Genomic DNA, 26,528 nt, shown 5'->3' on the forward strand with positions numbered 1-26,528 from the left:
ATTATGCGATAGCGTCACGGACGCTCCTATCTGAAGATAGTTTGCATTTTTCAAAGTCGTTTTGCAAATTGACGCATATCATTATGTTAAATTAGTTCATGCAACAAAAATCAATTAGTATTTTTATTTTAAAAGACGTGCATGTTTAAGTGGGTCAATCGTGTACACAATCATCAATCTATAAAGGTTTTCTGCTTGTATCAAGGCAATTAAAAATTTAAAAAATAAAAATTAAATTTGACAATGAATAATTTTGGCTTCAATAAACAGGTAAATGCATGGCAAACATTAATGCTGTGGTGTTTTTATGCAACTAGAGTCATTAAATACAGTATTTACTTATTTCCTTCTTGTGCTAGTTGCCTATTTCAATCCTAAGCAATTTCTACTTGTGCCTAGAAACTTGTTTAAGAAACACGGCTTCTGAAGGTTATTTGTTGCTAGAAAAAACATATGTCTGATTATGGAAATAATAAGGGTCATAGTACATAAGAAATATACAATTCCGGTCTCTCTCGAACGAATGGAATGCAAATATACTATTTTTATTCCTTGAATGTGTGACCAACACCGTTATAAAAATAAATTTCCAGTCAGCAATCTTACTTTATATTGACTGTAACGTGCTAGAAAACACGTACACTTCCCTGAATGTCCTTCCTGGCGACTTCCCTCTTGTTTGCCTCACACTTAGTTGGACTTTACATCAATGGATGGTCAGTTAATATTAATATAAATATACTGTCATCACTGTGCAGATTTGTTAAATATCCGTCTTTCAGAAAATTATTGGGTTGTGTAAAATTCAAACAGAATCTTATTTTTAATTAATGTTACCTTTAAATTTTTTTATTAAGTTATTGCGTGACCCTTTAAATTAAATCTTAAACCTTTCGTAAAATGTAGCCGTAAAATATTATGTCCGGTGCAAAGATATAGAGAGAAAAAGAGAGAAAAAAATGCATCTGACATGCCTCCTTTGTCTTCCTTCCCAATGTAAACCGCCCAGTGGCTGTAGAAGGTCCGTCGAAACGTGATCAAATCGCCTTCTTTTAATGTCGATAGCAGTTTTGTATTATGCTCCCTATTAGTCCTCTTAGCATTGTTATTTTCAGTCTTGGAGTCTGAAATATAATATAAAAGATAGTTTCTTTCTTACATTTTCACATACACTGTTCATCCATCAGTTTATTCTTTTAAAATATTTATTTGATCCATTTCGATATTTCGTAGTGAAGCCCCAGTTCTAGGGATATATTTTACTTCTATTATAAAGGATGAATTGTTTTAATGGAATATGGATAGAAGGATTTCTGTTAGCAGATGAACTGTTTTGTACATGTTTTTGATTCAAGAGTGACTTATATTACAATAAATTAAATTAAACATACGTCACTAGCATGCAATCTTAATCTGTTGAAGTGTAATCCTAGACACCTTTTGCGTGATTCATATCTGTCATGATGCCTATTGACATTCCAAATGGGTTCAGTGCCACGACATATTATAGCATAATTCTATTTTTGTAGTTATAAAACGATAACATTTTGGAAATATACCTAACCTGCTGTATGGTATATTTTACATATCTAGGCTCAATTCATGTTATTTATTCATCTCTGTCAATCTTACTTATCACAATGAACATATTTTGAAATATTCTAGCACATTTGATGTATGCAAGCTATGAGGCGGAGCAATCAAACAATGCTCTAAATAAACTCAGTATAACAACAAGAAGTCTTCACAAATTACTCATGTAGAATACTTCCCCATTCGAACCTTGCAAATTATCACTGCCCTGACCGACATGACACATTTCTATTCAAACATCAGCATCAATTACACATTACAACATCTTGTAGAATTTTCTAGATTGAATATAATAATGAAGTTTGCAACTCTCTGCATTTGATGTGCATAACTATACATTCATGGTTATCATGGTTATATGCATACATTTTATTTCTTGAAGGTTTTACTTCACATATATTTTCTTATGCCTTACTGAAAATGATTTCATTGGTTGTTGAGAATCCCTCTTTCTGCATTACACGAAATGGTGGAATCCCATTATCATTTTAGGCATGGAACTAGTATCGGTTACATGGCCCTAGTTATGGTTGCAAGATAATGTTTACATACTTCACAAGATCAGTTCGCACCCTTTGTATATATATATATATATATATATATATATATATATATATATATATATATATATATATATACTTCTTTCATATAAGATGAGGTCATTGCCAAGGCATAGGTTCACTTAAAGCAGTTATTGACCAAATCGAAAGGGGTTATTTGAGCTATCATAAATCCCAATTGAGCGAGCTAAATATTTATACGGCAAATAATCCTTCGAAATGAACCTAATCTTTCATATACTGTTTATTACTAGAAACAATTATGGAGAAAATAAATCCTACAAAGGACGTTGAAGCTAGCCAGAAAAATGAAATGTGTTCGAGATTTATTTATCCTTCTTGGATACGAAAAACAAATAAACAAGAACAATTATCAAACATAAAAAATGTAAAATCAATATATATTTACAGCACGTAAAGCTGCGTTATTGAAACAAAAATCAATGGCTATTATATTAATACATTCTTTAAACTATTAACATTTTTGCAAATCAGATATTTTATAGAGAACGCTCTTTTGTGTTTAACGTACCCACATGTAGCCTTTAAATCTGACTGATAAAAGAAAACGTAGCAATATATGGCAAATGATGTAGATACACAACCACTGAAAAGTATATCATGGATTATATGTATTGCATAGTCATAATCCAAACTTATGTATGTATGTATGTATGTATGTATGTATGCATGCATGTATGTATGTATGTATGTATGTATGTATGTATGTATGCATACATGTATGTATGTATGTATGCATGTATGTATGTATGCATGCATGCATGCATGTATGTATGTATGTATGTATGTATGTATGTATGTATGTATGTATGTATGCATACATGTATGAATGTATGTATGTATGCATACATGTATGAATGTATGTATGTATGTATGTATGGCTGTATGTGTGGATGCAAAAGTTCCAAAAAAAATAAGAAAACGAATTGCATAAAATTGACAGAAAAATAAAGCTTATAACTGTATACATGAAGAGAAAATCGGTTTTTAACATGCTTTCTGAATTAAAATGAAATAAAATATTTACGTATTAGCGTTGAACGGCACCTCAGCTAAAAAATAGATATATCGTGTCTATGAAAATTTAATTTCCAAAAATATTGAAACCAAGCATCACTAAACCTGTAGGAATCTAATGTCATGTAAACCAGCATTTTCTTAGTGTCTTTATGCTTGCAATTTTACTTCTCTGTGTGTATATATATATATATATATATATATATATATATATATATATATATATATATATATATATATACAGACAGAGAGAGAGAGAGAGAGAGAGAGAAAGACAGAGAGAGAGACAGAGAGAGAGAGAGAGACAGAGAGAACGGTTTCCTAAACAAACTCTTCGCCACGGGAAAAACAACTAAATGCTCTGGATTCCTACACGTTAGAATCATTAGAGGCAATTACCAACAGGAGACATAACAATACAAAATTGTGCAAATATAATAAATACACAAGCGGTTTGCATGTCTGTTACGTAGCGAATATATATATATATATATATATATATATATATATATATATATATAGAGAGAGAGAGAGAGAGAGAGAGAGAGAGAGAGAGAGAGAGTTAGTTAAGCTTCTATCTTTGCAACGCATTGATATGAAAGGTATTTTCTTCTTATTAAGTATGCATATTTAATTATACTAATATCGTACCATTTACGAAAGCCCGTAGGGTCTGCAAGTTCGCAATCTTCTCTGCTGACATGTTAGCCTATAAGTATAACAAAAGTTACATGAAAGGAAATTCCATACATATCTCTAAGGTCTTGAATAGTAATGAGTAAGCAAATATTATGCAGTGTTTTTGTTTGATTAAGGTGTTTACATGTGGTATTATTGGTTTGTAGCGAACGTCATGCACCATACATTTACTTCAGAGTGGAAGAGCTGGTACAATGATGTATGATCATTGTCTGTCTCTAAGTATGGACCGTTATAACCTCTGTTAAAGGAAATAATCTACTTTATTACCTATGATAAAAACATGCAACAAATGTGCTTTATTTTCCCCTCTAAAATACGTTTGTGTATATTCATGGGCTTTATACTTTTAAAAGATTGGATTGGTGCCGGTAATTTTTCAATATACAGCGTGAATTGTGTTCTAATAAGGCGTGTTTTGCCTTTCACGATGAATACAAAATCTTACTATTTGAAACAAACTAAAGTTTGATGGCAGTGTCACTATAACTGCACAGGCTACTCATTTTCAGGTTTGAAACGATACATACATACACATACATATACATATATATATATATATATATATATATATATATATATATATATATTATCGATCAATTGTCGAAGACTACAAATAGGTGTGCAGTTCTTATTATCTAGTGTTGTGAACATTGGAAAACTGAAACATTATGCCGTGCTCAAATTGATCCTCAGTTTGAATATATATAGTTGCATGTTTAAGAAATCTTATTCTCTTTAGCCTTGAACACGACAAAGCCTTTACGTAACACTGGAAAGGAAACAATACAATTTTCAGATAACTTTGGCATAGATGATAGGCCTATATGCAACATAAATGTCATAAAATCGTGTGTCAATGATCACTGTTACTATTGCAAGTATTATTATACACCCAGCTTGTGATTAACTAATCAAGTCCATTGCGTCTGATTGTCTAAAAAATCTTCCATATATAGGACGTATTCAGCCAGTTATTTCCTGTTTATAGTACACTAAGACCCATTAAGAGTACTGAACAATAAAATGAACAGTTGTGTGCACTTTTGTCTATTGTAATAGAAACACCCTCTTCAACAGAGCAAACTCTTTAATCAATGTATATATTTCATCATGCCATACGATGTTGTAAGTAATGGGATACTTGCAATTAATAATTGGCACAAACAACGTTGTTAGTGCGCCTAACCAGTTATGCTATTACAAACTGAGAGATTAATTCAGGTGTAACCTTATTCACTAGGTAAATGTAAGCTTTGATGACTTTCTGGTGCTTCCTCAGTGGAATATTACTTGCTTTGTAGTCTATTGACTATCTGATTGGATGCATATACTTTATCGTCATATACTACGTTGAGTATTTTTAAGTGGTAATATTGTTTGCAGTAACGCTCCTTTTCTGGGCTTTCAGTTGTGCTAAAACACCTCAGAGCATTGTCAGAAAATCCCCTGTCACATTTAAAGTTTTCACATTGATTTTACATATTGATTTTCGATATTGCCTTCTGTTTGCTGTACTGTCCATCTATTTAAAGATTCCTTTCACAAAACGAAACATTGGTTTAGCAAATAAAGATTTATTGGCATAGTGTAACTTCGATTACATTACTAAATGTATCTTATCTCAGTTTAAGCTAAATACCTCCTATTATGACATAATAGATATTACAATGAATAACCATTCGTCTTTTTAAAAAAAACAGGCGTATTTGTAAGATATAAATATATTGACATCATATTTTACAAAACTGGAAACTTATTGAAGAAGACTTCCATAAAAACAAGTTGAACAAACTCGTACAATATCGAATGATCAGTCTATATCACTGTGTATTGAACTTCGAATTTAGTTTCGCAGCTTGCCCCTACGGTCTTTGTTTGATTTTTTAATATAGTTTAATAGAAACACTGCTAAAAGAAAATGCATTTTAATAAATTACTTTTAAAGCCCTATAACGGAGATATCAGTACGGGTATAAGAAAGATTTCCACTTTTTATTGGTGTATATCACCCAGTGAAAATGTGCACGTACCAAGAACATAGTCAACAACAACACAAAGTTACAAACGGGGTAGATTTCTATGTTATATATATATATATATATATATATATATATATATATATATATATATATATATATATAATAAATACTACATTTAAAGAATTAAAAAATGTCTTCATAATTATATAATTAGATACTTATATGTACATTATTTCAACACAGATTTGTGTTTTGTGTGCATAAAATGCATTCCACAATATATTTTGGAAAGATCACCTTAATAATCTAGTTCTCGAAGGCTTCAGTTTGAAGTCTATACATAATAATAATTCTGCTTAGCAGGTAGGTAACCACTTACGTACCAATGGTCCGTAGCGGCACCATTTAGCAAAATATTCGGAATTGGTGAAAAGACCACTTGCTTCTTCTTGTTCTGTTCTGTCTTTAAAAGCTTTAGCTCCTTGAACGACTTTAAGACCGTCAATGGCACTATAATGCGAAGAGATAACAATTGCCAATACTGAAAGAGATACTAACAGTATAGGTTTATGTTGTCAAAAAGTAAAGAAGTTCCAAGTTCACAACATTCAATACTGCAGAAACAAAGCATATTACATTATTTTAAAATCTCAAGATGTAATTAAATATATGTTAATTGAATATTCCTAAAAGCGATTCTGTCAGAGACAATGATTGTTATATAACCGTTATAACAGTGTGACATGGCATGAAATATAACGTTGCCATCTGATTATTTTTATAATTTATTAGTATCACTTATAAATTGGTCCTTGGTTACTACAGCTTTGTTCAAGCATATGCTCTGTGGAGCTTGTTACTGTATGTAGCCATTCATGTAATTTGCATAACCCATACGTTACACCTCATTTACAAGCGAAACAAGACAGGATCAGAGGATATAAACATCAGCATTTCTTTCGATCCAATAACTGAGGAATACACTATGGTTAAGTTTAAATATATACATTAAATTTTAACAAATGGTATTATTTACCTATGTGAATAAACAAAGATGAACGATGGAAATAGAGCTTGGGAATACTCTGTTGTCTAGGCCTTGGCATATTGATAAAGCTTGCATGTAAGTAAGTGACTTGATTGTTGTTAGTAATGCAATACATGCTTTTAATGCTGTTATAGTTAGATTAATAAATAAGGTGTAACCATGATTTCAGTAAGGTATTTAATGCAATTGTTTGCCTAACACACTGCCATTTCGAACTGTCAAGGAATAAATTAATTGTCTTCTCACTTACAAACATTTGAATATGTAGATCCGATATGTATGTACATTAAATTCCTAGGTAGCGCATTACAAAACGTCGTATCACATATATTTTGTGTACACCGCTTTAAGGGTACATATTGTAAATTTAAAATTAACATTTCCTCAATATGTTGTTAGATCAATGTAACCTAACAGTTACAAAAATTATTATGCATCATTTTAATCTAGTTTTCACAGATGCTGCCGTACATATATCAGACCGCCGCTATACAGCTTTTACAGAAATGCATACACTTAATAATATGAAAAATTCCAGGTTTGTAAGTATATACCCGTTTCTTTCATCATCCCTATCCTCTTCGTTGCCTTTCGTCGCTCTACATTTCCCTGCAACTTCAGAAAATGGACTAATCCGTATGCAAGCCCAGTATTTTTCCGAATCTTTCTGAAGCTTAAAGAACTTTAAGACAGCCTCAGCAGTCTTAGCCCGAAGCGTCTGAAAATATTTTCTGTTCCCCGTCCACCAGTAGATAACTTTTTCAAGACCTGTTATGATTTTAGAAGAAACTCTTCAATTAGTAGTAAAATCTGGAAACCACAAAGAGACAGAACAATAATAACGACAACATACAAAAATACCTCCAAAGAAAAACTGAGGCTAAACCATCAACATTTAAATCAAGCCTCCTTGTTTAACCATGAAACGTGCATGTTGTAGGCTGCACTCCAAAATATTATATATGTTCCTCTCGAAAATATACCGTAGCTTAGATTTTTATCTTGAAAAAAGGTTAAAAGAAAGAGGCTAGGGTACTTAATACCTATTAAAATATGTAAATAGATAACACATTTAAATATATAATGCTATTATTATTATTTTTAGTATTATTATTATTATATGCACACATTTATTTTTGCATTTAAGTTTTGTTGTTATTTTCAGAAACAAGAAGGTGATTTTGTTCATCAGTTTCATCTTAATGCTTGCTTGGCAAATATTTTAGATTCCATAATGCTCCACCACGAGTGCGGGAAAAATAATTAAGTATGTAACTTTGCGTAACCATATTTTTAAAATTTGTAGCCTTGAATCGCGTCATATGCCATTTTCGTCAAAAGAGAAACCTTGATACGAAAATGAAAATGATCATAGATGTATATTTTGGGAGAATGCTTAAATGTACATCGAAAAATATTGAAATCACACTGCTTAAGTGTATTACAAATTAAAAAGGCGAAAAACATGATTCTTTAAATCATATGTTCTGGTGGTGTCTTACTGTAATTAAGCTTTGTAAAATAGATTCTATTTCAATAAATAACTTGAATTAAATGATTATATGCGAGGCACATTGGAAAATGTAGTATTAGTGAACAACATGCAAACAAATCTATTGTTCGTTCTTCCAGATCAAAGATGACCATGACATTGCTAACTGCATCGGGAATCGACATATATTTCCACCTTATTATCATTATGTTATCGTGTTTTTTATATTTGTATGACTCTTTTATAATGAACCTCTCATACTACGTTTTTGTAATACGTGTTTGTGTGGCTCTATATCGCTAAACAGTTCTGGAACGCCGTTTAAATTCGCTATTAGTTAATAATTATAATTTTTCCTGCTGAAATTTATATTTTCGTATAATATGATCTATTTTAAAGCTAGCAAACGGATGTCTCGATAGATCCTAAATGTCTTGTAAGAAACATACGCCACTGTACTTCGGATTCATTTTCTCCCTCAAAAAGAAACATCATTAGCGTTGAAGAGTAACTAGTATAAGTAACCATCTTATCAGCACATATTCTGCAGATGGCAACCAACACAGAAACAATAAATCTTAGTTTGACTTTCTATACTCCAATTTATGAATCTAATTATGATCATTCTATACGTTTTCGTAGAGAACACAGCTGCGAACGAGATAATACATTAAATGAGATAGAGATAAATGCCCAAACCCTATTGGGAACTTGTTTCAAATATGATGTTGACTCATTACCCCAAATATTCAGTCGCCTACAATGCACATGGAGTGTTCATGCCAGCATGGTAAAATATTCACATTATTGTTAACAATTACTGTAGTATGTCTAAGTCAAATTGGGACAGTTCCAGATATTTTATAAAAATTGCAAATGTCATTGCAATTGTTGTTTCGTCTTGTCAACATCCCAGTCTTATCAGGGTTTATTTCGTACACGTGATGAGCATGTGTTTTAAAATTATTATAATCAGATGTAATAATTATAAATCAAATGTAGTCAGTTCCATATATGTTATGAACAGTTACTTCTAAACCCTTGTCTCGCCTAAGCTCGTCAACATATAAATCACAGCTGTGCTGCTTTTGGTAGAGGTGATGTATATGTATACAATGGTTGTATGTAGATTCTCAAAATGGGAGAAATAAAGGATGAAATTCAATTTGTTTGCCATTAGGCTGTGTTGCAATAATCTGTGTTGGTGGGGGATATGAAATGGAAACAGACTGCAGTAGGACTGGATTTTAACACTCCTCATATTCATTTCCTGCTTTTATTTAAAAAAAGAATCCATTTACGTAACCATGTTGTAGCTTTAGTCTGTTTTCTGTGACTATACATCAAAGTCCTTAGCCAGACAGTGCAATCACTACCTGAATTTGAAAAGATGTCCTAATCCAAGACAGGCTGATTTAACAATAAGTGGCGAAAAAGTTTTTCTTTGCTTAATTTGCCACCCATCGTTACACATTTCCATGAAATCGACGCTTAAAGCTAATATATATTGCAAATGAGAAATACAACAACGTTTGAATCTCATTGAACAGCTCATGATAATATATTTGTTTTCCTATACGTTCATGTGTAGCTCTATCTAGAATCGATAAAATTCAATTTCTGAGAGATAATATTACCTATGCATAAAAATAGTTCAACACTCTTACTAACATCGATCAATTTAAAATTGAAGACACAAACATTTCCTAACGTTTTCTTGCAGAGCGAAAGGGATTTAACCATGCTTTTGTTAAGCACGATATAACCTATCACGTATCTTGTACCACTCGAAGAATGTATCCGATATTTACTCGGAAAATGAAATGTCTCGAGATCCAACTAACCGCCTTGAACTACAATTATGGAAATGCAGAGCTTATATAATTTATATTGATCCACCATGAATAATACTTTCAAATATTTTTATGTTTTATTTTTTAATGGAAGGATGACACTTAATTTAAGAAAACGTAATTTGTTTCTGTTAAAATAATGAAAGGTGTCCCAAACAAAACGACGTCCTTGGATTTCGAATCGATGACTCGATTGATTACTAGCTTAATACCTTCGTCCTGCCCAATGTACACGGCCCAGTCCTCGTAGTAACCTCGGTCAAACTTCACCAGATCACCGGGTTTTAATGTCTTCAATACTTCTTCATTTTCCATAGAGGTTTCCATGATGCCTAAAAGTATCATATTATTAATATGATTTTTTATGTATAAAATGATTCTGAATTTGTAATTATAAATATTTCTACGCACGCACACGCCACTTATTTATATATGCATACAGCTAAATACTTAGCTATCATACGCCAACAACATAGAGTACCGCGTGAATAGTCAGCATGGGTAATACGTCGCGCTCTCTCTCTCCATATATATATATATATATATATATATATATAGATAGATAGATAGATAGATAGATAGATATACATATATATATATATATACATATACATACATATATAAACATATATATATATATATATATATATATATATATATATATATATATATATATATATATATATACACTGAGACAGCAGAAATTATGATATTGCAGAAATTTATTTTTAAGCTGTAGAAATGCAACTGGCTTTTAGTCAGTTAGGAGTTGGTATAATGTACGTTTGGATTTTACATTGTTTCTTTTACCAATGGTAATGCAAACTACACAGCAAACTAAAACTTAATTTAATACATGTATTGATGGAAGCAAGGTCTGTTTGAGTATAAATTACATCAAACACGAGTTAGTTATTGCAAGTTTATTTTCCTTCAATAGAGGTAAAAATGAAGTCCTTGATTCCTATACTAATATAAAAGAAGCTCATATTGTAAACGGTTTTCCAAACCCAAAGACGTTGGTTTGATTTCGTTGAAGGAAGTTCTATATGAACGGATAATACAATAACCAGAAAATTGTGTCGATTGTTGTCTAATACCAATTAAATGACCAAGGCACAACTTAGAACGAGTAGCAATATAACACATACTATTTGCGGTCCTTTTCTTCATTGCATTGCTCAGAAATATTGTTCATTTTAGTTACTAAATTATTCGTAAAAGAAATTAAATTAAATTCCAATTCTCTTCCAGGTCTGATCTTCTTACAAATGTATAGACATTTGTTCCATACGGACATTAACAGCGCATATACTATAAATTACAACTATCGTGCAGAATAGATAAAAGTATGGAAATAAAAAATGTTACCCTTGCCATTTATGTATACAGAAACAGTTTATAACCGTTGCATTTTTCTCTTCACGTAATATAGACACTTACATGCAATTCAAATTATACCTGAGCGTTAAAAGCGACCCATATTCAAATGACACCTTTGTCTAGAAGAAACAAGACTTTAAAATATGTCGTATGTTACCATTTCTTCTTCAAGCTGCATGTTAATATACGATTACTTTCTATAATTAGTGGATAGAATAGGTCCGTACGTAGTTTCTTTCAAATCCATCTCGGAAAAGTAACCATACTGTAATGTAAAGTGATTGAATGTACATCCCCTGGTTTAACCAGTTCAAAGGAAATAAATTGACAATAATTTTAATATAAAGGTTTTTATTTCACTAGAAATCGTTTATAAAAACAATCGTTCCCTATCACGGGAACTTGCATGAAGCTCCCTGAACAGACATAACAAGTGTCAAAATTGTTTTCGTCTAAGTTAAGAAGCAAACATTAATGCTTCGCATTACACTCCATCCTTTTCAAAAATGGAATAAGGTTCTGATGGACTGAATATATGACCAGATTAACACTTTGCCACAACCACGCTCATCAGTTTCTGAGTTTAATTTCACCTTCAAATGTTCTATCCACGTTTGTCGAAGTTACCTATTCCTGATACGGCATCGAGCCAGTACGCAACATAGCATGCATTTATTATAGTTTATTAACGAATTAATTAACATTTCAATGCAGGTAAACTCACCAAACATAATTGAATTGTATTCTGTACCTGGCAATAACTTTTGTAATCTGATTGCACTACCGTGCAATACAAGTCAGAAATATGGACGGCTAAACTAGTATTCTATGTTTTGAAGCTATACTATACTTAAAAAAGTAATGAAATCATATGTTGGTGTTTAGTTTTAAAGTAAAACTATTTTGTTATGGCGTTAACTTGATTCTGAGATGCAACAGTGATGCACTGAAGTTGATCTTTTGTCATCAGCCTATCTTCATTTTCACATTTACTAAAGACAGCACAAGTATGCGGTCATTGTCAGTGAATCTATATATGAAACAATAAGAAAGAGAAACAAAGACAGAAATGGAACGAGGAAGGGAAGAAGTGCTTCTTGAGGAAGGTGAACTCAAATATTTTACTAGACTTCACAAAGGAAATATCAAAGCTTCGGATTTATTTGTGTTTCTGTCGAAAGGGTATCCGACGAAAAGAGTTTAATCTAATGCATGCGAATGTCTAAAATGATTAGCTCCACTATATTTTTCAAGATTTACGCCTTTCCATCTATATCTTCCTCGTCCATATTACAATTTACTCACTCTCGTACCCGTGTCATTATTATGCGTCAATATGGCGCACTGAAATGTGACCTTCCTGACATAGACGAAATAAATTAAAAAAAGGAAAACAAAGTAAAACATATAATCAAAGTACGGAGGACTCTACTGATAAATACGTTGGTGTGTTTGGGGCGGATTTCTTCTAAGCTGGAAGTTCAGTAGTGCATATTTGTTTAGGCACAAATATAAATTTCAGGGATTCCGTAATCATTTTAGACAATTATTCTTGCGATGGAAATTAAAATCAAATATATGTAATATTCGAAATCTGAGAATTATTTGCAGCCAAATATGTATTATCCTTTGAAGTTTAAAGTATATATAATCAAAGTCGGCGACAGACGGGAACCTTCAGAATACATTTGGAAATTAAATATTGCTAAACACAAACGTCATGAAAAATCGTCAAACTCAGAATGGTCGAAGCTACCCATAAATATATCACAATCGCAAAAATAAGCCTTCCTGTAAATCGCAACAAATGATTCTCGGCGGTGACTTTTGGGGCTGAGACAGCGCTCTCGTTGCTGCTACTATCCAATTTTTTATCAAGACCTATACGATAACCAGATCGTGGGTCATGTAAGTTTATTGTCATAAATCCATGCGGGGTTGACTGAGTCTGACTAAATAAATTTCTAAACTTAATTATGTCCATCTCTCCGCTGCACCAAGTCTAATGAATATTTCTCATAGTATGTGTGTCAACACCATTAAATAGAGTTAAAATATTGCAGTTATCACTGATCACTTTTTGTATCTGTGTGTATAGATGAGCAACACAAATTGCATCTGTGTTTTTAAGTCTACCGCATGAAAATATTCTAGCAGGATTTGATTGCTTGTCCACATTACATCGTCTTATACAACTAAATTATTAATACATCCATCAATATCATCTACAAATGGCGCTTCATTAATATCAATAATAAATTCAATAACATCATTGCCGACTTCATCCAACAACTTTGCCTTTTCATTAAAGTCTTTAAGTACATCGTAGCATCGGTGATCATCTACAGACGGCTGTGCTAAATACAACCTATCCCATTTCAACCATCTCATTTTACTACTTCCAGATGGACCTATTATGATCATTCGGACAGAATGTAGTAGCACAGCATGATGCTTGACCGGCTCTTGCTTTCGTATCGCTGATAAATCAATTACATCCATGTTGTAGAAATATAATAAATAATATGGATTTATACTGTGTAAAATGCAGGACGCGTACCCCAACAAGTGGATTAACAACTATTGCAACAATAAATAACAGATCAGCAGTTACAGGTAAGTTTGAATGATGTGGTAAAAAGACTAACTTTATTACAACAGGATGAGTTATAACAAAGGAGATTATATTGTAACAAAGCTAACAGAAACACCATGGGCTAAATACCCAGGACCAAAACACCTTCCAAGATATAATTAGTGTGGTCCTGTTACTCGACTTCATATCTGACTTGACAGCCCAAATCGACCAAAACACGGTGAGTATCCAATAAATGCTATTGATAAAGCGTGCCACGCTCATGATGCAGTTTATAAAAGTAAAAACCTACAAGATATACATATCGCAGATGTGAAATTAATTCATGCGATTAATTAAATAAAAAATAAATATTTTAAGGAATCATTAGCTAATTGGTTGGTAAGATATGCGATGACAGTAAACTAGCATTAGGAGCTGGTAAATATTCAACCAGTTATTATTATAATGGAGTCGACTTATTATAGTCCAAGAGGATATTGGAAGGGTAAAGGAGCGATTAGTAAACTCGACGAAGCAGCAGGTGTCTAACGTTCTACTTACTGCTGAAAAATGTTACCACTACAAGCAATATGGCAAATTTAACTACCACCACCTAAAAGAATTAAGTACGCACATTTTGATGTTAGCGTTCTTAATGCAGTTCATCAGGCTGATATTTTATTTTTAACACATGATACTTGTAAAATTGGTTGATGTACAACGTACAAAGATGCGTTAGCTGTCGTTGATGTTATAAGCAGATATAGAGAAACAGAGTCGTTATCAACAAAGACAGCAACTGAAGCAGCATCTTTGTTGGAACTAATTTATCGACGTGGTGGTCTACGATGGCCACAGCTACTACATATTGATCCTGGCAAAGAATTGACATGTAATCATTGATGGTTTATGTAGTGTCTGTGATAATTCTCCGCAGTTGAGATATTCTTCTGACTCGAGACACTGCGAGATAAAATAATTTTGACCACTCGACGCCATCATCGACATTCCAAATTCGAATACGACAGATGGTTAACCCTTGAGATGAGTGAAATGTCATGGAGTATTCCAGTGTCCATGGAGTCTTATCCGCGCTCAGCGTATCCTGAACAACACTGACATCAACCAAAACAACATCATTTAATACGAGATTCTCTTTCTCAGTCTGTCTTGGTATATCAACGTCGATATTCTGTAGTCGTGTATCAGCTGGTCTATAACACAATGGTACACGTAGGTCTAAAATCATTTCGTTATGCGGCTGAAATAAACGTTGTTGAAGTGTATCACGAACTATCTTTCTACTTGCAACTATTAAATCATCTGGTCTCCACACTTGCAGAAAATTTATCATAGAAGTTTCAGAAATTATTTTACGCATTATTTCACATTGAATTTTATTCGGTTGTAGTCCGATTAATTTCCTAAACTCCCTTAATTCTACAGCAAGAGATCTATGATCATCAGTTATCTCCTCGTAATAGGCCACAAAATTATTTAGCCACCCGTGCAGAGATAACCCAGCAAACGGCGGTGGTTGACCATGATCGCCACATATGATCACAGCTGTATTTTGTAATAATAGCCATTCGACAAACATTTTTAATGTATGTAGCGACACTGTTCATATCTCATCCCAAATAAAAAAATTGTAATATGTTTCCCTCTAATTCGATCACGAGTCCATGCATCTTCCTTCCAGCGATATAATTTATGATAAGTACACGATTACAGCACTCGTCTTTCTCTCATGTCTCCTGCTAGTCTGTGTGTAGGTGTTAAAACAACCATATCATCTGAATTCTGTCGAAATAATTCAATAACTCGCGCTGTTTTACCAGAACTACCCGGTCCTTTTAGACAAACAGTCTTGTGTCTTGTGTTTGATTCATCCCGTTTGTATTTGATACAGATAACATCCTTGACAAAATTAACTGAAATAACTCTGCCGTGGATATGTAATGTGGTTGACATAGACATCGTTGTTCCCTTGATACTGTCCCAGATTGTATAGTTGAATCTGTCAAGGGAGATAAATGTCAGGATCTTTGTAAATGTTTAACATTTTGTGGTTAATTCTCTCTTCCGAAGTTTATTGGGGTCATGTATTCCTAAAAGTCACAGAATGTAAAGATTGGAAAAAATCAAATTGGTTTTCGAAGCATACGGCGCAACACAAGAGACAGACCTATTACTATAATGTTAATTAGACAAACATGGCAGTAAATGACTATTGTTTCAAGAGCATGGTTGACATTGTATTTCAAGGAAGTATCAGTTATCTCCGTTGTTTTCTATCAAGGACTACCTGTAAAGGCAGGTGTAATATTTTATTAAGAATAAATGATGTTTTGTTTTCCGAAACAATATTCTCGTTTTACTGAATCCGTCGGATTTCCTGTTTCATCGATATATCTTTTTGCGATTATAATTAAGAAAAAATGAGAATACAAACAGCAAATAAGCCACGCCCATCAAGTGTGCTATTGTTGGATTTCTGAATATCAGTTAGCTTATATATAAAAAAAAAAACGTTTTAATTTTGTTGGTTCTCTCCCGATTACTCGAAACTCAATAGGATAGCACAACTTCCCACCATATCACCACGTGATTGATAACTCTTTTGCACTCTCCCGGGGTTGATTTTGGGGGAGGGTGTGCAAATATCTATTGAGAATAGGGTATGAACCCCGTGAATGTTGTGCCGTCCGTAGAAACGATTTACGTATTCTGCCGTCCTTAATTAATTGTAGATAATATATGTACAGTACCGTCCTTACTGTAAATACTGTAAATACTACATGTACTGTGCCGTGCTTAGAATTAAGATTGTATATACTACATGTACTGCGCCGTCCTTAGAATTAAGGTTTACTGTAAATATATCTTCCTGAGCCTGCTAAACTGTCATATGGCAGTCTTGGGTCTCATATGGGATTCTTCGTCCTTAGTGTAAAAAAAAAAAAAATTTTAGACTTGCTAGAATGTCATATGACAATCTAGAGTCCGCATAAGAGTGTAAAATATTTTTTTAGAACGTATACTTAGTAAATAATGAATTACGAAAATATCAATAATATCATTTCTCCTATTATAATATTAGAAAAAGACGGCACAAATCTATCTAATTTACTAAATCCTGAAAAATGTATTTCTGATTTTGAAACATTACAAGAACGTAATTATCAAGGTGGATACACACTAACATCGGAATATAAGTTCGTAAAACGAATTCAAACGGGTATGTTGTAATCGTTAGCTACAGTAAAAGAAAATGAAATGAGGAAATTTGTCCCCCTCTCTCTCTCTCTATCGCAATAGCAATCAGTAGATTAGAACTGAATATAAGGCAAAAAAGACAATCAATACCCGCATAAGAAAATTAAGCAAAATTATGTCAGAAACTCTCAGTGGTAATGGAAATGAAAGTTAGAGTCATTCGTGGAAACCAAAAAGAAAATTTCTCAGATTTTGATCTATCTCTCACTGATTGTTGTCGATTTGTCAGTAAAATAATATCCACTACAATGATTTTATCAAGGACAAAGGAGATCTTTTTCCCCACTGTTTGAATGTGTATCACGCGTTAGTGACATTAATAAAGTAAGTGTTTTTGGTTTTGTCCCTGAGAAAGGGAGACAACAATCTAACATTAAACATCCTCAAAATCCGTAGAGTTTTAATGTTAAAAATCGTTAACATTTCACATATAAATTCAGACTCAGCGTTTCATTCTTAAGTCAAGCAAGTTGCCAGATTGGTCAGTTAGTTTGAAATGTATTCTTGATAATAGCAGATTGTGACATTGTACATAGACCGATTGATATGTTCGTGTTCATTGAAATAGGACTTGCGGTGTTAAAGTATAAAAGATATATCCATGATGTGCCTGATTTGATATGTCAGTATTTGTCTGATAAATTCCAATAATTAAATCACAAATAAGGTTGACTGAGATCGTCGAGGATATATTTACAACTCCGGGAGAATTGTGACGATCTTCGCCGTATTGGTCATTGTTGTGTCTGAGAATACTTGCCGGCGGGTTTATTTTTATTCATTGTTCAAGTATTTTAGGAACAAAATCATCGATTATATCATTGACAGATTTTCCAATTTGGATGGTTTCAAATCCTGGAAATATTGTAAATGCTTTTCTGAATGGCATATTATTTCAGAAATAATTGTTTAAGGGTTATTGTGCAGGGTATTCCATGGTAATCAACAAATTCATCGCCGAGGTAGTTTATATTTTCAATGATAGTATTATTCATAGATCCAAGATAAGAAATAATCTGATTTATATGTTGTATCACTGCAATGAACTCTTGTTTAATATTATCATTGTAATGTCCTGTAGCGCTGGAAAATAAATTTTTTAATTGATTAAATGATAACCTAAATTCGACGTTGATAGGTTCGGAAAAAAGATTTGATAAATTGTTCATTTACAATCGGATTTAATTTATCATCATAGTTGTATAAATCACATATTATTACAACAAACGTTTCCCTAAATCTCTTGATTCGAAGAACCTTCATTTCCTTCGATATTCTGGTTCCTTTATATATTTTTTTGTTGGTGACAAAATCAACTTGTTTTGGTTCTGGCAGTTCTTGACCCTTAGGAGCAACTTCAGGCCATCCTAAAACACTTCTGATCGATAAGTGATATATAAAGCGGTGAATTTATTTCAAGAGCAGACGATAGCTTTGGTTCGTGTACTGTTATGGCTATCTTCGATTCTTTCTCCTTAATATTTTTTTATTCTACTTGAAATTCATCATTGATTTGTTCGATTGATAACTTCCCGTGGATATTCTAACAACTACCCAGTCAGGTGATCCATCATCTTTAGTTTTATTTGCAAATGCCAGCGAATTATTTGATTTGACGATCTTGACTGGATATTTGGCCAACTGTAGTATACTCGCAACTGCGCTAGGGCGATCTCTTTTACTGGAATCGCGGTTGGAAAATTAATCTTAAATACAGGTTAGTGGATTTTACTGTTATCATCGTGGTTTTCAGCGGGGTTGTATTTGCGGCTATCTGCTGAATTAGTACTGTCATTATTTAAGTTTCCATTTTCCAAATCGATAACTTCATTAAATATCTTAATCATCACAGGAAATTCTGAATCTGATATCGTTGTAACGTTAAGGCTAGATGATTTCAGCGACGACAATTTAGAATGCGCGTTCGATGCCGTGTGTAATTGTACAACATAATCATGCAATTTTGTGCTCGTGCACATGAATATCTTTTTCGCGATAATATTAAACTCTCAGTGATGGTTGCCGATGATAAGACGAATATTGTCACAGCTACAGCTGCTGTCACTTGTACTAACGCTGATAATCCTTTACATGGTCTCATTTCAGGCTGGATTCTTCACAGACCTTACGATAACATTCTACGGTCCTCCCCGGTATCCCATGAACTTGCATCAGATCACCTATGCATTATATGCCATCTTGGCGTATCAGTCCCTAACCCTCCACCTTTATATGTTACTAAGAGAAACTTCAATATGATAAATAGCACCAAATTAATGCATGACATCCAAGCAAACCTAACAACTTGCTTACCTCCTGCAGCAGAACAACTCGAAAACTGCCGGCGTTCATTGCTCGACAAACATGCCCCAGCTACCAAGTGCAGATTATCAATTCAAAAGTGTTCTGCATGGTATAACAGTGTTAGAGTACAGCTTCGCACTGCTAAAGGACACCGCCGTAAAGCTGAGAGGCTTTGGCTTTCCACCAGACACACTATTGATAAGCAAATCTATGAAGCAGCTAAGAAGAATGTCACAGATATCGTCCATGCAGCGAAATCAGCCCACTACACTACTAAGATCATGGAAAGTTCCAGCTGCAAAGAGCTTTTCGAGATTACTAACAAGCTAATGTCAAGGAACATATCTACACCACTTCCAACTACCTTCTCTCCATTTGACCTTCCGGACATGTTTGCAAACTTTTTAAATGACAAAGTACAAACCATTAGAGATAACCATGACACCACCATTTCAACTTACTCGTCGTCAACATACATTTGGGATACAGACTTTCAGCGGCAACCATTAGAAGCATTTTATTCTGTCTCTTTGGATTTAGTACGTACAATCCTGATGCAGAGTGCACCAAAGTCATGTGATCTTGATCCAATTCCAACATCACTGCTGCTTGAGTGCATAGATCAAGTATTGCCTTCACTAACTGATGTTATTAATACATCTCTTTCATCACGGGAATTCACATCATTTTTCAAAACTGCTATTGTAAAGTCTCTGCTGAAGAAGCCAACACTAGACCATAATGATTTAAAGAACTGTCACCCAGTTTATAATCTCCCATTCATATAACAATTTAGAAAAGGTTGTCCTATCACAGCTTGTTTCTCATCTGAATTCAGTCTTGTTAGCAATGTACAATCCGCATATCGCCCTTGCCACAGTACTGAAACTACTCTTCTAAAAGTAGTTAATGACATTCTGACTGCTTTGGATAGCAGAAAGATTCCAGTTCTCACCCTCCTTGCTTTGTCTGCAGCATTTGAGACAATAAATCATGATATATTACTTAACCGTCTCCAGCATGCATTTTGGTGTTCATGATACAGCCTTACTGTGGTTCAAGTCCTCATTGGTCAACAGGACACAAATTATGTCTGCAAATGGAATACACTCCAACCCAGTTGCTTTATGTTGTGGTGTTCCACAGGGGTCTGTTCTTTGATCTGTTCTCTTCATTATATACACTCATTCGCTCTCAAGTGTCTTGTTTCATCATCCAGTGTATCACCAATTGTATGCTGATAACACCGGTATATACAAATCTAGCCACCCAACTGAAGTTGATGCTACCATCCAAGGTGTAGAGAGGTGCATTTCTGATGTGAAATCGCGGATAAGAAGAAACAAGCTGCAGATAAATGATGATAATACCGAGGTCATTCTGATCACAGCACAAATAATGTCTTATTCACATCCATTATTTCAAACAATAAATATCAGAAACATCAACATTAAATTCAAATAATCAGTACGAAACCTCTGTGTTACTCTGGACAGTACTCTCACATTGCACCAACATGTCATGAACATATGCAAGGCTGCATATCTTGAGCTGATACGCATCAACTCCATTCGTAAATATCTTTCAGTTGATGCCACTAAAACACTAGTACTTTCAAGACTGGACTATATTAACTCAATTATGTCTGGTTCATCTGAATATCTGCTCTATAAACTTCAAAATGTTCAAAACACAGCTGCTCGGATCATACTTAGAGTACCACGATCAGAGCACACCTCCCCGCTGCTCTGTACCCTATACTGGTTATCCATTCGATCCAGAATCAAACACTCCTCTGTGATACGTTTCACTGACTGACTCTAGTCCAACATACCTATCCGAAGTCACCCATTTGCACACACCAGCAATATAATTACGCTCCTCTTCTGACTAACGTATGCTCATTATTCAAACTATGAAAACAAAGTCATATGAACAGCGTTCTTTTCCATACCAGGTCCCAGCAACGTGAAATGAATTGCCCATTGAACTTAGACACAAAGACACGGTGATCCCATTCAAGATTACTCTCAAAACTCACGGCATCTTCGTCGGATGTTTGATCTCTGAGCACTACTATTTTATTTCCGTTCATGCTGAGTTCACCTGTCATTGTGTCACCGGTTTTCTTCAAACGATTATCAACGGTTTTAGCTATTTTATCTCTGCTGGTTGTAAATTATATATTTGAGTCCCTGATTTTACCGCCGTCAGTAAATACTGGAATGTTATCCGTGGTGGCACCCAGAACTACGAACTATATCATTCCATTAAAACAACTCCATCTCGATCAACTAAAGAGAGGTTCATAATATCAGCGTGTTCACCCTTTCTTGCGTACTTTGGCAGATCTATGTCGGGATTTTACTCGCAGTAGTATCACCGCGGGATCTTCCGTAAATAATATCTACCATAATTTTTTCATTGTTTTTCCAAATGGTGATCTAAATCAATGATTTATCAAACTGTTGACTTGTATAATTAGATACGACTGTGTGAGTTGGAAACAATGATTTTGATACAGCATCAAGTACATCAATTGCGTCACAGCCACAAACTGGTGGATCGGTTAACGTTTGTATTGGTAGCGTTGAGTAGCAGGTGTTTACGTGAAGTGGTGTGAATAGTGTTTAAATTCTTGCGGTGGAGCTACCCCACATGAATCCAAATAAACAATTCCACGGGAATCAATTTCGTATGATACCCAAAGAGTTCCATGTCCAGTGCTGTTATAAACATTAATAATACCGGTTTCAGTATTGTTTGGTCGTTGTGGTAATTGATCTCGCATAAAAATACCTCTATTTTTTTTAATTTCAGCTGCTTAGCAGCATCAAGTAAATTAATATTTGACATGGTTGTAAATCCACTGGAAATCGCAGACCTTTTTCCTCTATGTGTTCTTGGAAGTTTTAAGCCCTTTCCCTTTTTTAATATCCCTTTCCTGTTATCTTATCAACAAGCATGCTACCAATCTTCCCGGCAGTGCCGGATAAAGCACCAAGTGCAATCCTTTATGCGATGGCCGGTGCAGCTGCCGCTACCAGCGCGGTTAACTCCGCAAAAAGTGGAAATATGCCACCAGTCTTGGCAGTATCTTTGATGGCACCAGCGGAAAGTTCAAGTCGTGTTCCAGTTCGGGTTAGTTTGACTCTACTAAGATGTCTAAGTTGGCGTTCTGTCAACGATAACTTGTTTTGACAACCTGTACTCTGACTGTTTTTTAGCGTTATTGTGGTTCCGGATTTTTTCACTGACGTGGATTGTAGCTTTTTAATCTTACCAGGAGTCAGACTGACACTAACATGATGATATGATGACATTTATGATGATACTCGTGCTTTTAAATCGTTAAATGTTTTCTACTGGTCCATCAACGACTCTCATTCAGCCACCAACACCTTCAAGCTGTATTGCCTTGTCGCTGAGTATGACTGCGATTAATCTACCACCAGCAGGAATAACCGATAGTGCATCTGCTCCTGGTGGTACTCGAGCTATGTGAGCTCGAAAGTGTATATCAACGACAGATTGCCTGAATAAATCAAGATGTTCCAACGAGAAGTAATAAATCGGATACAGTGTTGTAAAATCGCCCTGAGATATCTGTAAACCAGTATCGATGTCTTGTATATCTCACATGTATTATACTAATCGATGATATGCACGTGCATCATGATTATGTTCAAAATCCAGCAATATTTCTTCAGATGGTTCTTGATGTCCGTTTATCCTCAAAGCAACTTCAGAAACTCCAAATGGCTCAAATACCATTGGATTTCCTTCTTCTCTGTTTACTATGTGCCTGAAACGCAAACAATATATGTCGTAGTGCTGACAATCCCTGCTGTGATTCTATTTGTTACGTGAACAAACAAGCGTTTTGACGGACGTACTATGTGTGGTCATTGTATGCCATGATATCATCGATTTACCACGCGTGTTCATAAAATAAAGTAAGTAAGCGCTGTTCTTCAGCAATCGATGGAGTCATTACTGGCATCCACAGTGACAGTTTTGTTAGTGTTACTTTACCATCATCATCTCCAACAGAATGCCATATTGCATCATCGTCAGTATGTTTTCTAACAAGTACTACTGTGTTCTTGGCGCGAAATACAGCCTTTCTAACATCTCTGCAAAATCCGAAAATATGGGTTAGTGGAATCGCACATGAAAACTCTTTATTGTCGCTTAACATTCCTCGGCGTGTAGCAAAACCCAGACTGTAATCTTTATTCATTGATGCAACCTAGGTTCGAGCTGCATTTATTCTTACTTTTCTGTTTTATGGATGATGATTTGTGTCTATTGCAAACATCTTTGCTGGACCAGGCGATCTTGTGTAGTCATCGGAGTATCTTGCAAGTCCAAGTATCGTCGTTGCAACATCGACATTTTCAAGACACGATTCAATATTCTTTCCGTCAATAGAATATGTTCCTATGTTAAATAACGCCTTTATGTCATTATTAACAAAACCAACTCGATCACCATTTCCATATGCTATATTAACTGCTTCTGCTTTCGTGAGTCTGCCGTCGACTTTGATAAGGTAGGAAATATCTGCTTGTATCCTGAACTTGTACTTCAATTCTTCCCCTTGTTTTTGGTGTGCTTGCATCATACGAATAATAATGATAATCACGTACAGGCTCGTCTTTGGGGACTGGTGCATCTACGTCAAATGCTGGGTCGGATATGGGCTTGAACATTTTTATTATAGTTGTTATCGTCTAGCACAAAGACCACTTCCAGCTATCAAACTAGCATTTATACTTTTTTCTATTTCTTTAGCGGTAGGTACACCAGCCAATACTTTTAGTTTTTGATTTGCGGCCAGTTTTATTACTTTATAGGCATTTGCGGTCATAACTTCGGTGCCGGGTAATTTTACTGGTGGTTGTGGTCGGACCACTTGCGTACGGCGTATTAATCGTGCTATTCTGTCTTTGATTGCCGAGAATGCTTTACCAGCAACGTCGCTGATTGCACCAGGAGCTTTTACACGAATAACGTCGATAGCTTCCATTGATAATTGTTTTGCAATCGGCACTACTTTTTGGGCCATCATCCTAAATAATCCCTGAATAACATTACCGAGTCCATCTCCGTAATATGCGCTATAACCAGGTAATCGTGAGTTTACTACTCTGACCATCACGGGTCTGCGGTGACCCTTTTTGGGTATGTTCATCTTTGTTGTTATTTAATTGTTTACTCGCTGTAGTATGTGTCCGCAATTTCATCAATCAGAGATCCATACATAGTAATATCCTTTATACCGCCTTGAAATAATGGTCGACAAATATCAACCGCTTTATTAGTAATTTTCTGAAGAATTGTTACCGGCTCGTGTCCCTCCAATGAGATTTTCTAGTCGTTGCACGTCATCGAGAATATTGTTAGGGCATGGAATATAACCACTTCCTGTAGTAATAAAACCACTTCCTGTAATAATAAAACCACTCCCTGTAGTAATAAAACCACTTCCTGTAGTAACAAAACCACTTCCTGTAGTAATAAAACCACTTCCTGTAGTAATAAAACCACTTCCTGTAGTAACAAAACCACTTTATGTAGTAACAAAACCACTTCCTGTAGTAATAAACCACTTCCTCAAGTAATAAAACCACTTCATGTAGTAATAAAACCACTTCCTGTAGTAATAAAACCACTTCATGCAGTAATAAAATTACTTCTTGTAGTAACAAAACCACTTCCTGTAGTAATAAAACCACTTCCTGTATTAATACAACCACTTCCCGTAATAATAAAACCACTTCCTGTAGTAGTAAAACCACTACCTGTAGTAATAAAACCACTTTCTGTAGGAGCATCGTGAAATTCTCCTTCTTCTTCATCGGGATAGTACATTCCTTCTTCTTGGTGCAGAGGTGGAGAAAGTTGTTAAAAAAGGCTTTGATGTGGTGTTTTTTGTCCTCGCTTTTCTTTTTTCGTTGTTGTCGCTGTTGTTTTTCTTGTTATCACTGTTGTTTTGTTGTCGTTCTTGTTCTTGTTTCTGGTACCTTTCCTTTCAATATCGGTCTACTCCGGTCAAATAAGTTTTATAATACACGTCTTATACGCGTAATCGATCCATGTGGTACGGCTAACACCTTTAACGTGTTCAGGTTTTAAAATTTATTTACCGAAGGATAACGTCCGGCAGCAAACGCGCCAAGCATGATTATATCATCAGGTTTCACTAGTTGAATGATTTGTTTATTGTTTCTATAGCGCCTTCAGTAAATTTCTCCGTGAAACCAACTTCCTTTACCTCTTTTGCTTATTCCGCACCTTCAAGTTGAGGAGGTGGTTCAGGTGGAGGTTCAGGTGGAAGTTGAGCTGCAGCTATATCAACTGGAAAATCTCTCAAAATCATTTTTGTTTTTTTAGTTGTTCCTGTCGTTTATTCAGTAGGTGTTGCAACTCTTGCAGAAACTGTTTTGACATATCTAAATTGTTATTTGCCTTCTGCGAATTCAGCTTGTGCTTCTTGTCGCGCTTGTAGTTTTCCTTTAACAGAATCCTCCAGTGGAATATATTTCTTAACTGCTTCTAGTCGTTCTCGAGCTAATCTAGCTGTGTAAGATTCCTGCGCTGGAGGCATTATTTGATATAATATTATTTAATTATAGAAACAACGAGGGCGCTGTCTAGACCAACACAGTTACCGCCGCGATCCTTTTGTTTGCGAGTTTTAGGAAGGCTTATTT

General features: G+C 34.5%; 1 protein-coding gene across 1 annotated transcript in view; it reads right to left on the minus strand.

Annotated features, from left to right (window-relative positions):
• LOC149783496 (uncharacterized) overlaps positions 1 to 26,528 on the minus strand; it is a 96,406-nt gene that overhangs the window by 66,217 nt on the left and 3,661 nt on the right. The window contains exons 2-6 of the mRNA XM_089932854.1: positions 10,478 to 10,597; positions 7,475 to 7,688; positions 6,256 to 6,382; positions 3,843 to 3,900; positions 975 to 1,124 (exon numbers count right to left, since the gene is read on the minus strand). Of these exons, the coding sequence (XP_089788980.1) occupies positions 975 to 1,124; positions 3,843 to 3,900; positions 6,256 to 6,382; positions 7,475 to 7,688; positions 10,478 to 10,592 (664 nt within the window). The 5' untranslated portion in view covers positions 10,593 to 10,597. The remainder of the gene's footprint in view (positions 1 to 974; positions 1,125 to 3,842; positions 3,901 to 6,255; positions 6,383 to 7,474; positions 7,689 to 10,477; positions 10,598 to 26,528) is intronic.

Source organism: Sinohyriopsis cumingii, chromosome 14 (assembly GCF_028554795.1).
Source record: "Sinohyriopsis cumingii isolate HCF-2022 chromosome 14, ASM2855479v2, whole genome shotgun sequence".
NCBI lineage: Eukaryota > Metazoa > Mollusca > Bivalvia > Unionida > Unionidae > Sinohyriopsis > Sinohyriopsis cumingii.